Source organism: Plecotus auritus, assembly GCF_963455305.1.
Source record: "Plecotus auritus genome assembly, chromosome: 6".
NCBI classification, from domain to species: domain Eukaryota; kingdom Metazoa; phylum Chordata; class Mammalia; order Chiroptera; family Vespertilionidae; genus Plecotus; species Plecotus auritus.
Window position 1 is genome coordinate 114901224 of NC_137773.1, and position 14445 is coordinate 114915668.

Consider the following 14445-nt stretch of genomic DNA (forward strand, 5'->3'; position numbering starts at 1 on the left):
GATGCTGGCTTCATAGAAGGAGCTTGGAAGTGTTTCTTGCTCTTGAATGTTTTGGAATAGTCTGAGGAGGATAGGTTTCAGTTCTTCCTTGAATGTTTGGTAAAGCTCTCCTGTGAAGCCGTCTGGCCCCGGGCTTTTGTTTGCCGGAAGCTCTTTGATGACTGCTTCAATTTCTTCCATAGTTACTGGCATATTGAGCTGTTTAGATTCTTCTTGATTGAGTTTTGGAAGGTTATATTTTTCTAGGAATATGTCCATTTCCTCCAGGTTGTCCAGTTTGTTGGAATAGAGTTGTTCATAGTAATTTTTAACAATCCTTTGTATTTCGGCGTGATCTGTTGTTATTTCACCTCTTTCATTTCTGATTTTGTTTATTTGGGTCCTCTCTCTTTGCTTCTTGGTGAGCCTGGCTAGAGGTTCATCAATCTTGTTTATCCTTTCAAAGAACCAGCTCTTGGTTTTGTTGATCTTTTGTATTGTTTCTTTGGTCTCTATGTCGTTTATCTCTGCTCTGATCTTTATTATTTCCTTCCTTCTGCTTACCCTGGGCTTTTCTTGTTGCTCTTTTTCTAACTCTTTGAGTTGTTGGGTTAGGTAATTTATTACCCCTGTTTCTTGTTTTTTGCAGTAGGCTTGTAGAGCTATGAACTTCCCTCTCAAGACTGCTTTCGCTGTGTCCCATAGATTTTGGATTGTTGTGTTTTCATTGTCATTTGTTGCCATGATGTTTTTTATTTCTTCTTTGATCTCTCTGGTAACCCAGTCATGGTTTAATAGCATGTTGTTTAGCCTCCATGTGTTTGATTTATTTGGGTTGTTTTTACTGTAGTTGATTTCCAGTTTTATGCCACTGTGGTTGGAGAAGATGCTTGATATGATTTCTTTCTTCTTGAATTTGAAGAGACTTTGCCTATGTCCCAACATATGGTCTATTTTTGAAAATGACCCATGTGCACTTGAGAAGAATATATATTCTGTGGCTTTGGGGTGAAATGTTCTGAAGATGTCAATTAATTCCATCTGGTCTAGTGAGTCATTTAGGATTGATGTTTCTTTGCTGATTTTTTGTTTAGAGGATTTGTCCAATGGTGATAGTGGTGTATTAAAGTCTCCTACTATGATTGTATTGCTGTCAATCTCTCCCTTGATATCCTCCAGGAGCTTTTTTTTTATGTATTTGGGTGCTCCTGTATTGGGTGCATATATGTTTACCAGAGTTATTTCTTCTTGTTGGATTGCTCCCTTTAGTATTATGAAGTGGCCTTCCTTATCTCTTGTTATGTCCTTCAGCTTGAGATCTAATTTGTCAGATATAAGTATTGCTACCCCAGCTTTTTTTTCAGTTCCATTTGCCTGGAAAACCTTTTTCCATCCCTTCACCCTCAGTCTGTGTGCGTCTTTTTTTCTGAGGTGGGTTTCTTGTAGACAGCAGATATATGGGTCATGTTTTCTTATCCAATCCATTACCCTATGTCTTTTGATTGGGGCATTTAATCCGTTTACATTTAAAGTCATTATTGATAGGTACTTATTTGTCGCCATTCCTATTCTTTACACCTGTGTTCCTTCTTCGCTTCCTATTTCTTTTTTTTTTTTTTACAGTAGACCCTTTAGCATTTCTTGCATTGCTGGTTTGATGGTAATAAATTCCCTTAGTCCTTTTTTGTCTGTGAAGCTCCTGATTTCACCTTCAATTTTGATTGATAGCCTTGCTGGGTACAGTATTCTTGGATTCAGACCCTTCCTTTGCATGACTTTGTATATTTCATTCCATTCCCTTCTGGCCTGATGAGTTTCTGTTGAGAAATCAGTTGCTAGTCTGATGGGGGTTCCTTTGTATGTAACTTTCTGTCTCTCTCTTGCCGCTTTTAAGATTCTTACTTTGTCGTTGGTGTTTGCCAATTTAATTATAATGTGCCTTGGCGTCGGTCTTTTGGGGTTCATTTTGCTTGGGACTCTGCGAGCTTCTTGGATTTGTGTGGGTTTTTTCTTCTCTATATCAGGGAAATTTTCTGTCATTATTTCTTCAAAGAGGTTTTCTATTCCTTGCTCAGCTTCCTTTCCTTCTGGAACCCCTATTATGCGGATGTTGTTTTGTTTCGTGTTGTCCCAAAGTTCCCTTAGGCTCTCCTCCTGCCTTTTATTTTTTTTTTCTAGAAGTTGCTCTACTTGGGTATTTTTTTCCATCTTGTCTTCTAGCTCACTGATGCGGTCCTCTGCTTCTTCTAGTCTACTCTTGATGCTTTCTATTGAGTTCTTTACAGCAGCGATGTCATTTTTCATTTCTTCTTGGTTCTTCTTCATTTCCTCTTGGTTCTTGCTCATATTGTCGAATTTGTCTTCCATTCTTTTCAGCCACCTTATGACCATTTCTCTGAATTCTTTTTCTGGAAGGTTGCTTGCCTCCATTTCGTTTACTTCCTTTTCTGGTGATGCCTGCTTTTCTTTCATATGCGGGCTGTGTCTTTGTCTCCCCATGGTCTCTCTTCTCTGGGTGTCTGGTTATGTAGTTCTCTCTCTCCTGCGTTGATTTAAAGGCACAAAATACAGCACTACCAGGTACAACACACAAGGCACTGAACAGAAATGTATTCACGATATTAATAACCTCCAATAAAGGTGACCACTAGAGAAAGGCAAATTAGGGGATAGGAGAGAAAGAAGAAGAGGAAAAAGAAAGAAAGAAGAAGAAAAAAAAAGGAATGTCAAAATGAAATTGCGAAAAGGGTAAAAAAGAAGATAAAAAAAATAAGAGAGACAAGAAAGAGACTAAGAGAGAAAGGGAAACAGACTATATATATTGGGGATAAAACTCCAATAGAGCAATCACTTATCCCAGCAAATGCCAGCAACAAGTACCTGGGGATTAATACAAACTACAACACCAACTAATATTGAGTGAGGCAAGGGAAAACAGAAGCACTAAACAAACAAAAAAATAAACAAAAGAAGAATAAGCAAAACAATCTCACAAAAAAGCATAAAAATTCGATATGATCTACATTCAAGCGAACAACAACAAAAGGACAGAGAGAAAAACAATTTTTGGATAGTTAAGACAGCGAAGAGAGAGGTGTGTATGGACTTGGAGCAGGGGATTGGAGATTAGATATATAAGTAGGGTGAAATTTTAACGGGGGTAAACAGAAAGAATAGGGAAAATCTAAAGCAGGAAATGGGTAAGATAAACAGGACACCGAAAAGGGAAAAGTGAGGAAGAGAGTGATGGCATAAAGGTAGAGTTGAGATAGAGTAAAATGATGCTAAAGGAACGATAAAAATAGAATGTAGAACATTAATCCCAAAACAAAATGAAGAGAAAATAAAATGACACTTAAAAAAAAAAAAAAGATAAAATAGCAGTAATAATAATACGGATTGAAAATAAAAATGTAATAATTAAAAAGGTAAAATCAAGTGAGGAAAAAAGAAAAAAAATTAGTTTCTTGAGTAAAAGATGCAAAAAATGAAAATAAAAAAAATAAAAAATAAAAATAAGATGTGGAGTAGTGAAGGTCATTCACTTCCTCTGTTGTTCTGTTTGGCGCGCCTGTTTCTCAGTCCGGACAGTATTGCAGTTCCCTGCGTTCCACTGCTCTTCAGTGATGTAAGCCAGTCCTGATTTTAAGCAGGCGGTGTGTCTTAATTCGTATTCCTTTATTTTTGATTACACAAGAGTCAATTTGTGATTCAGCCCCTGGGTGGCAGTGTTTCTGGATTGACTTCCGGGTCTATCTATGGCCTCTCTAGGCAGTGTTAGAGCCTTCTTTCCCTGTGGCACTCACTACCGGTTTGTGGGAGTGGGCTGCCTCAGAGCTGGCTCTCCGATGGTCACTCCCCGCTCCAATCCCCAGGTTCCAGAAAAACAACTTTCCCCTGCAGTCTCCCAGGGTGTCCCCAAGTGGGTTATCCTATGTATTGGGCTTAGTAATCAGAAGCAAGAATTTCAAGAGGAAAAAGCCCAAGTGTGCGTACTCCGTGGCTGCGCGTAAGTCTAGCACACCCCTGAAATTCTTAGGGTGTCCCTGCACGTCAGATCAAAATGGGTTGCTTTTTAGAGAGCCCTTCTGTTAGCAGCTCTGAGGACCCCCTTCCACATTCACAGATCACGCCAGCCCCAGCAGCCACGGATTTTTCTAGGCACAGACTTCCCTGGTCCTCCAGCTCCCACAAAACGCGCGTTCCTCTCTCGCGCCGCCGGGACCAGAGACCTCACCTTATCCTAGGCGAAATCTGACCTTTCCGTGGTGGAGTGTAGAGCTCCTCTGAACCCGTGTGTATGCGCCAATTGGGGAGCGTTGTTCTGGGGCTCGCAGCTGTTCTGTGGGTGCCGCAGTTGTGGATTCTCAGGCTTCCGATAAGCTCCACTTTCCGGTCCAAGATGGCGCAGACTCCGCGTCCAAGCCCGCAGCTCCGGGAGGGGACCCAGCCGCAGTGGGAGCTGCCAGGTCAGGGGAACCCAGTCTAGCAGTCTCCCGCCTTCTTCTGGAGTTCAGCTGTCCCCCAACTTGCCAACAAACACTCCTAGTGCGACCCTCAGCTGTTCTTTCTTTCTGCTCCGGGACAAGGCTCGGAACACGTCTGTCTATTCCGCCGCCATTTTTCTCTCTAAGGGTTTTCTCCTTTGTAATGCTCTGCCAGGCTGTCACAGTAGGGGTATATATATATAAATATCCTGCCATTTCCAGCTTTTAATAAGAAAAACTGTTGCAATGGGCATTTAAAAGTGGCACTTGGTTGTTTTTATAGAGTCCAGTGGATGCAATCTGACATTGATAAGGGCTCTTTCACACTATGTGCACTGCGGCTGTTTTTTGCCAGTAACGGAAGTGCTAGTGGTAACTACTGGTTACCCATGTTTTGCACTGCCCTAGTACCTCCCATACAAGTGTGTCTGGAAGACACAGCAATGTGCAGCTATGTGTGTTACCATAAACAAAGGGCCTGTGTGAAAGATACACAGGTTTCCTATGGAGGAAAGGGGTTGTTCTCTATGGTCAGGGTGTGCCTCTGTCCCATGTCTGAACTTTTTCAGATGATTTTGTTATATATATATATTTTTTAGAAGACAAAAATGTTATAGTAGAGCAAATTTAATCACTTGTTTTTATACTTTACTGTCTTATTTTAGTAAAGAATTTAATAAGAGAACGGTTGGTTTTAGCCCAGTATTAAACATGAGTGGACCAAAGAAAAGGAAAGTGGACAGTGAATGCCGAGTGTTTAAGAGGGAGTGGACAACAAAATATTTTTTCACCGAAGTCCGATCAATGCCGGTATGTCTGATATGCCAGGAAACACTTGCAGTCTTTAAAGAGTACAATCTCAGCCGTCACTTTGCCACAAAGCATGGCAACTATGCTAGCAAGCAGTCACCTCAAGAACGGGAGGCTACTGCACAGAGGTTGATGGCTAAATTACAGGCTCAGCAAAATGTCTTTCACAGACAAACTGCAATTCAAGAGACAACTACCAAAGCAAGTTTTATGCTATCATTCAAATTAGCAAAAGCTAGCAAACCTCTCTCTGAAGGCAAGTTTTTGAAAGAATGTATGATAGAGACAGCAGGTCTCTTGTGTCCAGAGAGCAAAGGCAAGTTTGAAAAACTCAGCTTATCGCGCAGGACAGTGACTCGTCGAGTGGAACTGATTGATGAAGACTTGGCCAGCAAGTTAAATAGTAAGGCAGAGTTCTTTAAGTTTTATTCACTAGCATTGGATGAAAGTAATGACTAAAGGACACTGCTCAGCTCTTAATTTTTATCCAAGGGATTAGTGACAATTTTGAAATTACGGAGGAGTTTTTAGCCATGGAGCCACTGAAAGGAAAAACACGGGGAGAGGACTTGTATGACCAGGTGTCTACTGTCATCGAGAAAATGAAGCTACCATGGAGTAAACTTGCTAATATCACGACAGATGGATCTCCAAATTTAACTGGAAAAAATGTTGGACTGCTAAAAAGAATTCAGGATAAAGTGAAAGGGGAGAACCCTAACCAAGATGTTATTTTTCTTCACTGTATTATTCACCAGGAATCATTGTGCAAGTCTATATTACAACTTAATCATGTTGTTAATCCAGTTGTAAAGCTTGTTAATTTCATTTGAGCAAAGGGACTTAAGCACCGTCAGTTTATTAAGTTTCTGGAGGAAACTGATGTGGATCACCATGTCTTACTTTACCACTCTCGTGTCTGCTGGTTGAGTTTGGGCAAAGTTTTCCAATGAGTGTGGGAGCTCAAAGAAGAGATTGGTGCATTTTTGAAATTAAAGGGGAAGTCTGATGAATTTACTGAGCTGAGTGACAAGAATTGGCTGTGTGACTTTGCATTTGCTGTAGATATATTTTCACATTTGAATGAGCTAAATGTGAAGCTACAGGGAAAAGATCAGTATGTACATGACATGTACACTAATGTGAAAGCCTTTAAATCGAAGCTGATTTTCTTTTCCAGACAAATTTCAGACAAAGTCTTCACTCATTTTGCCACACTAGCCACACAGAAGGAGACCGTCCAAAACATGAAGAAATACAGCAAATCACTGGATGACCTGCATGCAGAATTCTGTCGTCGGTTTTCTGATGTTGAAAAAATTGACCAGTCACTTCAACTGGTGGCCTGTCCTTTGTCACAAAACCCTGAAACAACACTAGAAGAGGTGCAACTGGAACTCATCGATCTTCAGTCTGACTTTGTCCTAAAGGAGAAATTCAGCTCTCTTGAACTAAGAGACTTTTATGCTTCACTTAATGAAGCCACTTTTCCAAACATCCGGAGGATGGCACAGAAGATACTGGTGCTGTTTGGGTCAACCTATGTTTGTGAGCAGACATTTAGCGTCATGAACATCAACAAAGCCCCTCACAGATCCGGCTTAACTGACAAACACCTCAGATCTATCCTGAGAATAGCCACAACAAAACTAACTCCAGACTTTGATGCATTAGCTAAAAAAGGAGACAAACAACACTGTTCCCACTGAAGTTGATGTTTTAAAGACCAAAAACCTTTCAACCTAGTTTACATTGCCATCTACATCTACGTCCCGGGCATAATTTGGAAGTTGCACTAAAGAAAATGTTTAATTTACTGTTTACACATTTTGTTCTTTTCTATTTGTTTTAGTTTTAAATTATTTTATTATATTTAAGTTTAATTTGAAAGGCTTTTGTACCTTTCCTTTGTTAGGCAATTTTATTTTGCCTTTGCCATCTTCAATATAAGGTATGTTATTGTGCTATGATTCCTCCATTTTTTGAAGTTTCAAATTATAATAATTAGTGTTTACATTCTTCTTGCTAAAATGTTTGAAATGAATAAAACTATTGAAATAAAAAAAAAAAGACCGTACCCTTTTATGTAATGATGTTTACTTTGAATTTATATTAGTTCACACAAACACTCCATCCATGCTTTTGTTCCGGCCCTCCGGTCCAGTTTAAGAACCCATTGTGGCCCTCGAGTCAAAAAGTTTGCCCACCCCTGCCATAGTGGGTTCTTTTTTTAAAAAAAAATATATATATTTTTATTGATTTCAGAGAGGGAGAGATAGAAACATCAATGATGAGAGAGAATCATTGATTGGCTGCCTCCTGCAACTGCCCCCCCCCCCCACCCCACTGGGGATCGAGCCTGCAACCTGGGCATATGCCCTGACCAGGAATTGAACCGGTGACCTCTTGGTTCCTGGGTCGACGCTCAACCACTGAGCTACACCCGGCTGGGCCACACTGGGTTCTTAACCATAGCTCCGACTGCTCCACGCCACCCAAGGTACTGCCATACTGTGACTTTATTTTAGCTCCATTCACTGATCAGATCATCATTGAGGTAAAGGTACATCTCACACACATGTGAGCAATTCTTTTTTTTTTTTTTTTTTAAGATATCTTTATTGATGGAAGAGAGAGGGAGAGGGAGATAAACACATAAATGATGATAGACATCTGTCAGCTGCCCCCTGCATGCCTGCTACTGGGGATTGAGCCCGAAACCTAGGCATGGGCCTGTTCAGGAATCATGACCTCCTGGTTCATGGGTTGAAGCTCAACCACTGAGCCACACCAGCCAGGCAGCAATTCTTATTACAATTGTAGCAAAGATGGAGATACATAGTGATCCATTCACATCTGCTAACTTTTTCCTCGCAAAAACTATTTAAAACTTACTGAGGGGCCTACAAGAAAAGTCAGTCGTATTCAGTAACAGTACCCCCCGTGGCCATTCTCGCCATACTGGTTTCTCATTTAAACTTAGGAAATTATTTTCAAGGTTTCTGGAAAAGTTTTAAAAATTGCTTATTTTCTTGAACATATCTATAGGAAATAACTTACTCATTAGTAATTAGCATTTTTTTTAGTTGTTGTATTAACCTGAGTTACTCCATTTCAGGAGATAAATGTCTCTGAGCTGTGCTTCCCCAGTGGGCGGGAGATCAAGTCTGCTCTTCTTCGCCGAAGGCAGACTTGCGTGCCCGCCACCTTCCAGTCTCCTGCTCACTACAAGCAGGTCTTCACCTCCTGTCTCATAGGTATGGCTGCTGCCTTTCTGTTTTCTGTGCTGGGTTGTGTGGCTGTGAACTATGCAGTGTCATATGGTGTGAGCTTTTGTGGTAAACTTTCCCCTTGGAGTGTGTTATCTCCCATGTTTACTCCAGAGTTTGACAGTAACTTAATATCAGATCCAAATTGTTTTAGAAATGGGAAAAAGTATTCTCTTTTTCAAGTTATAGTTTTTTATTTTCTCTTAAACTCCAAGTGTTACAGGTGGTTTTGTTAAGAGGAAGTTTTAAGTATGATGCCTGATTGGATGGCTCGTTCTGCTGTCCAAGGGCAAGCTGTGCCTTTAAAGCTCAGTGTTAGGTTATAGTTTACTCTGCTCACAGGCTCTTTTCCAGTTTAACAAGCAGCACTATGGGATGCAAACATGCAGTTGTTTTGTGATTAATTTCCACCTTGCTTTTTGTAGAACATCTGAATATACTGCTGTGCGGGTTGGCACAGAGGCTGCACAAAGCTCTTTCTACAGTCGACATATCATTTTACACATCGTCACACGGAGAGAGAGGGAGCACTGTGGGAAACAGTGTGCCATCCTGCTGCCATCAGCGGCCTGCGAAGCTCGTCATAGTGAAGAAGGAGGGTCCCAACAAGGTCTCGCTCCCTCTTCCCTCCTGTTGTCTATGAACATTGTCTCCTTAAAGGTGCAGGAGCCTCCACCTGGGCTTTGGTAACTAACAAACCCAAACGATAATAACATCGAAGGATGATCTGTGCTCAGGGATACAAAACTATGAATGAAGGTCCACCTTCAGGTCGCTGAGGAACTGAAAGCTGAGTGGTGGGTGGAGAGGGATGGAAGAAAGGTTACACCATGGCAGGTAAGGCAGGAGGAACACGCCCAGCCCCAGGGAGAGCCTGAAGGTCGGGAGGAAGGAACTCAGCTGCCACAGGGCAGAGGGACAGAACACACCCCGACTTGTTTATTTTGCTAAATATGCACAGTAATGGGAGACGTCATTGAAACGTCTGTGTGTCGGTGTGTGGTGCGTTCTCGTTGTAAGACCAGGCTCGCTCAGTAACAAGTTTTCCTCCGTTGTCTGCATGCTGAGCACGTAAACTTGGTTTAAATATAGTTGTCAAAACTAAGAGTTCATAAACAATATTAGAACCATGGAATAAAATGCTATAGAGTTACTGATTTTTTTAAAATATTATTTGATGACATAGTTATCATACTAGTAGTATGTTGTTGGTATAAGGGTTAGGTCTGAGTTTTACTTTAAAGAGCAGAGCAATCTACACACATGTATCGTGTGCGCATGTGCAGGTCAGTGAGCGGGAAAGGCTGTGAGAAGTGCGCCAGGTGCTCCCACACCTGTAGCCGCTTGGCCAGCTCACAGGCTGGCTGTCAGTAGTGATCACTTTAAATCAGAAAAAAAGTACATTTTATTTTTCAAATAAGCTTATATTCTCAGAATAATATAACATGTAACTTTTTGATAAGGAAAAAACAAGTGGAAAACGAGCTGGTTTTAAATTTTAATTTATTATTTAAACTAATGAAAAGATTGAGTTGTGTAATGACTAACTTATTGGAGTGCATTAATGCCAAGCAACCTTTGTGAAAAGTCTCAACAAACATAATACAAGCCCTGGCCAGGTTGCTCATTGGTTAGATCGTCATCCCAATTTGCCAAGGCTGCAAGCTCCATACTGGGTCAGGGCACATGCAGGAAGCAAACAGTGAGTGCATAAATAAGTGGAAGACAAGTTGACGGTTCTCTCTCTCTCTCTCTCTCTCTCTCTCTCTCTCTCTCTCTCTCTCTCCCCCCCCTCCCCCCTCTCTCTCCCTTTCCCTTCCTTCCTCTCCCCCACCCGTTCCTCTCTCTCTCAAATCAATAAATTTTTTAAAAAGGACTTTCCTTTTAAAAAAACAGTATAAAGTAGAAACATTTTTTTCTCACTGAATTGTATTATCTTCTCCTTAGGGTCGTCTCTTTTATACCTGTGATGCACCCAGAGCTGACAGGTGTAACTTTTTTAAGTGGTTTGAAGAAGCGACCCCAGGACACGTCACACAGGAGGACTCTCTACCTGCCCTGGTGTTCAGTGATGTGAAGAGCATTGGCTTGTACCTAAGAAGCCAGAACATAGACCTCTATGAGGAATGTCAGCTTTCGGTGAGGTGTGTTCTGATAACAAACAGTGTCTCATTAATCAGAAAGGAGTCCCCTAAGTTCTGAGAGAGGCTGAGGAGATAAGGTACCTAGAAGCACACCTCGTGTTTCCTGCTGAGGGGAACAGTGCCCTAAAGCTGTGTTGGCCCCTCTCTGCATCAAGCAATACCAGGTAACTGTAGGAATGCCATTTTTCTAATCATTTTTATACATAATCCCAATCCCAAGGGAAACCCTGCTGAAGCAGCCACAGCATGGTTTTGATGAGGGCAGGGTCGGCCATAGGTGGTGGCCTGCCACAGCCCAGACTGCAGGTAGCAAGTGCTGCGTTTGGAAATATGTTTCATAGCAGTAGGACTGCCCCAAAGGGAGCTATACTGAGCATGTGCGTGATAACTTAGTAAGAACAGCGTGCACTGGGAGCTCCCATGTGCCAGGCACTCTGCTAAGCACTTTGAGTGTCTATTCAGTCAACATACTCACCTCTAAGACATGGAAATCAGGGGTTAACTTGTTATTCCCATTTTACAGTTACACACTCCTTAGTTGCTGAGATGCTTTTTCTATCTCAGTCTCTTGTAAAACAATGGTAATTCTGTGAGGGCTGCTGTTTCCTTCCTTTGACGCAGTATGTTTTTATTTGTATGTATGTATGAAAGAACATGAGCATACATACATCCTGGTTCTTTGCCTACTGTATTTTAAAAGAATTGTGCCTTCAAGTTTCAGTTATAAAATAAATTAGTCCTGGGGGTGTCATGTACAGCATGGTGACTATGGTTAGCAATACTGTATATAGTCTGTTTAAAAGTTGCTAAGAGGATAAATCTTAAAAGTTCTCATCACAAGAAAAAAATGTGTAGCTACATATGTTATCTAGACTTACCACAGTTGTCATGTCACTGTCTATAAGAATTGCTGCGCTGTACCCCTGAAGCTAATATGAAGTATGTGCCAATTATATTTCAATCAACAAAAAATTTGTACCTTAATATTCAAATTCATTTTTGCTTTTTTACTCATTTTGCAGAAAAGGATTTGATTTTCAAAGAAAACAGTGTGGCAAACTAAAGAAGTTTGCAACCGTAAATCCTGAATTGTATAATGAACCTAAAAGCAAACTGTATCTCAAGCTGAGTCGGAAGGAAAGTTCTTCGGCTTATAGCAAAGGTAGGTTGGTCTGATCGTGTCGATGCCTCAGGCTCTGTAAACTCTCTATCTTTCCAATTTTGTTACTTTTACTTAATTAACCAGAACCGTTAATTTCCCGCAGAGCCGCGGAAGTGACTTTGGAAGGGATTAAAGTCCTATTTCCTTTTATGAGCAGGACTAGGATGCGTAGTGCAGTCCCTGCCTCAGTGAGCCACCTCCGCTATCAGTGGGCATGCCCTCCCCCCATCCCACCCTCCACACACAGTTTGTGCACCTGAATCCCAACCTATGGCTCCTCAAAATGTCTCTAAGTGCATGTAGCCGCATAATTAGATGTTGTACATTCTGATTTAACAGAAATATTTATATACAGTGAAATATAAAACCAATTTTTGGTTGTGTTGCTACATTTAAACAATGTATGTTGCCTGAATAATTGGACTATAACTTAGAAATCCAAAATTGTCCTGGAAAACTAAAATAGTAGTGATCACTTTTACCAGGTCCTCTGTGCTCTTGGTAAGCTGACACTTGAGTTGAGGTTCCTTTTCCTGAAAACCTGGGTTTTGTTTTTGGAGCCTGTTCTCTGATTTCTTCCAGAGCTTTTAGATCCAGGTGAGTGGAAAAGCTCTGATTCAAACTTCCTCGCTTCTTCACTGGCTTGTTTTGGTCATTTCTTATACCCTGACGGGTTTCAAGTATGTCTGTTTGATGTTCCCAGTGAAGATGTCACCACAGTCACTGTCCTCAGGCAGGGAGGCCTTTGTCAAAAAGTACAAAATCACAAATATTTAAAACTTTAATAAAAATTAATATTTAGTTGTATAATTTATTATCTGTATACTCATAATAAACATTATCTTAATCTTAGTTTTGCTAACAACAACTTTTAGCAAAGGTGATCTATTTTAAATAGCTACAATTTCTTCATATTCCATTATTATTTTAAATGTATCTCAACATTTATTTTCAAGGCAAAGAAACACAGACCTAATTCACTTCATGATAAGCACAGATGAGGAAATAAGAATTATAACCTTACAATTTTTTTATAAAGGGAACAGTCTGGGCATATTTTTAAAAATCAATTTATGTAACCAATGCTACTCCAATAAATTTAATAAAAAGGGAAATGGAAAAAATTTATGTAGTTGGTTTATGGAAAATTTATGTAAACCTAACTTGAACACACTTAAAAAAGAAACAGACAACAAGCTTGCCTGACCAGGTGGCTCAGTTGGTTGAGCGTCGGCCCATGCACTGCCTTGATTCCAGGTCAGGGCACATGCCCAGGTTGTGGGTTCGATCCCCAGTGCCCAGTGGTGGGTTGTGTGCAGAAGACAAAACGGATAGGTGTTTCTCTCACATTGATGTTTTTCTCTCCTCTCTAAAATTAATTAAATATATATTTTTAAGACATGAGTAGCTTTAAAAAGTAAAATATTTCTATCCTCAAAAGAGATTTATTCAAATACGAGTTTAAATAATGGGCTGGTTAAAAAAACAAAGGCAGAAAAAGAATTTTTAGATGGTAAAGTTCAGTCATCACATGTGGCTTTTCCCTGGGAACATAGCAAGTTCTGATGCCATCCCTCCCGCCTCCTGCCGGCCCCAGGAAGGGCAGAAGGAGCTGTGTCTGTTTTGAGTGTCCAGGTCCTCTGTGCTCTTGGTAAGCTGACGCTTGAGTTGAGGTTCCTTTTCCTGAAAACCTGGGTTTTGTTTTTGGAGCCTGTTCTCTGATTTCTTCCAGAGCTTTTAGATCCAGGTGAGTGGAAAAGCTCTGATTCAAACTTCCTCGCTTCTTCACTGGCTTGTTTTGGTCATTTCTTATACCCTGACGGGTTTCAAGTATGTCTCCTTCAGGGAACACTTTTTAGGGGGATTTTTGTTCCAAAACCGAAGACTGGCAACTGCTTTCCTTTTTCATGTCTGTTTGACGTTCCCAGTGAAGATGTCACCACAGTCACTGTCCTCAGGCAGGGAGGCCTGGTTAGCCTTTCCTCTGCGCTGTCACCAACACCCTCCCCCTCCAGGTAGTTCTCCATCACTGTTACCCCGGTGAGCTGCTGGACTCTTCTTTGTGTGATGCCACATGTCCATTTTGGGTCAGCAGTGCCTTCTGGGGTTCAGAGGGAACTCAGAGTCCTGTCCAAGGCTTAAGTGGGGGATTTGGAATGGCCATGGCTTCGGGTCCAGGCTGCATCTTGGCTATTTTTATTTTGAATTATTTCCTGGTTTCTTTGCCGGTATTTTGGCTCCCTGGTCTTTTTTCTCCAAGTCCCAGAACTACAGATTTTCTCTAAAAGGTGTTTAAAGTCAACCCCCTTTGAGTCACTTCATGGCATCATCATTGAACCGTAAGTGCAGCGGAAGGCCTGATCGACATGTGCTTATCGGGAAATGCCGATCTCCATTATTTCTTCAGATAATTTCCCTCTTCTTTTTATTTATTTCACTAGGACTTTTATTATTCAGATGTCAGCACTTCTGAATCTAATCTCTAAATCTCTTCACATTTCTTTTACATTGTCTGGGTTTTTGTTCTGTCTTCCTTCTAAATTGCTTATTTTTCTAATGTATCCATTCTTTTTTTTATCCCATTGATTATTACT

General features: G+C 40.9%; 1 protein-coding gene across 1 annotated transcript in view; it reads left to right on the forward strand.

Annotated features, from left to right (window-relative positions):
* ZGRF1 (zinc finger GRF-type containing 1) overlaps nt 1-14445 on the forward strand; it is a gene marked incomplete at both ends in the record, with an annotated part of 65866 nt that overhangs the window by 31964 nt on the left and 19457 nt on the right. Inside the window, 4 exons of the mRNA XM_080675493.1 lie at nt 8395-8533; nt 8971-9155; nt 10493-10689; nt 11712-11851. Coding sequence (XP_080531619.1) covers nt 8395-8533; nt 8971-9155; nt 10493-10689; nt 11712-11851 — 661 coding nt within the window. The remainder of the gene's footprint in view (nt 1-8394; nt 8534-8970; nt 9156-10492; nt 10690-11711; nt 11852-14445) is intronic.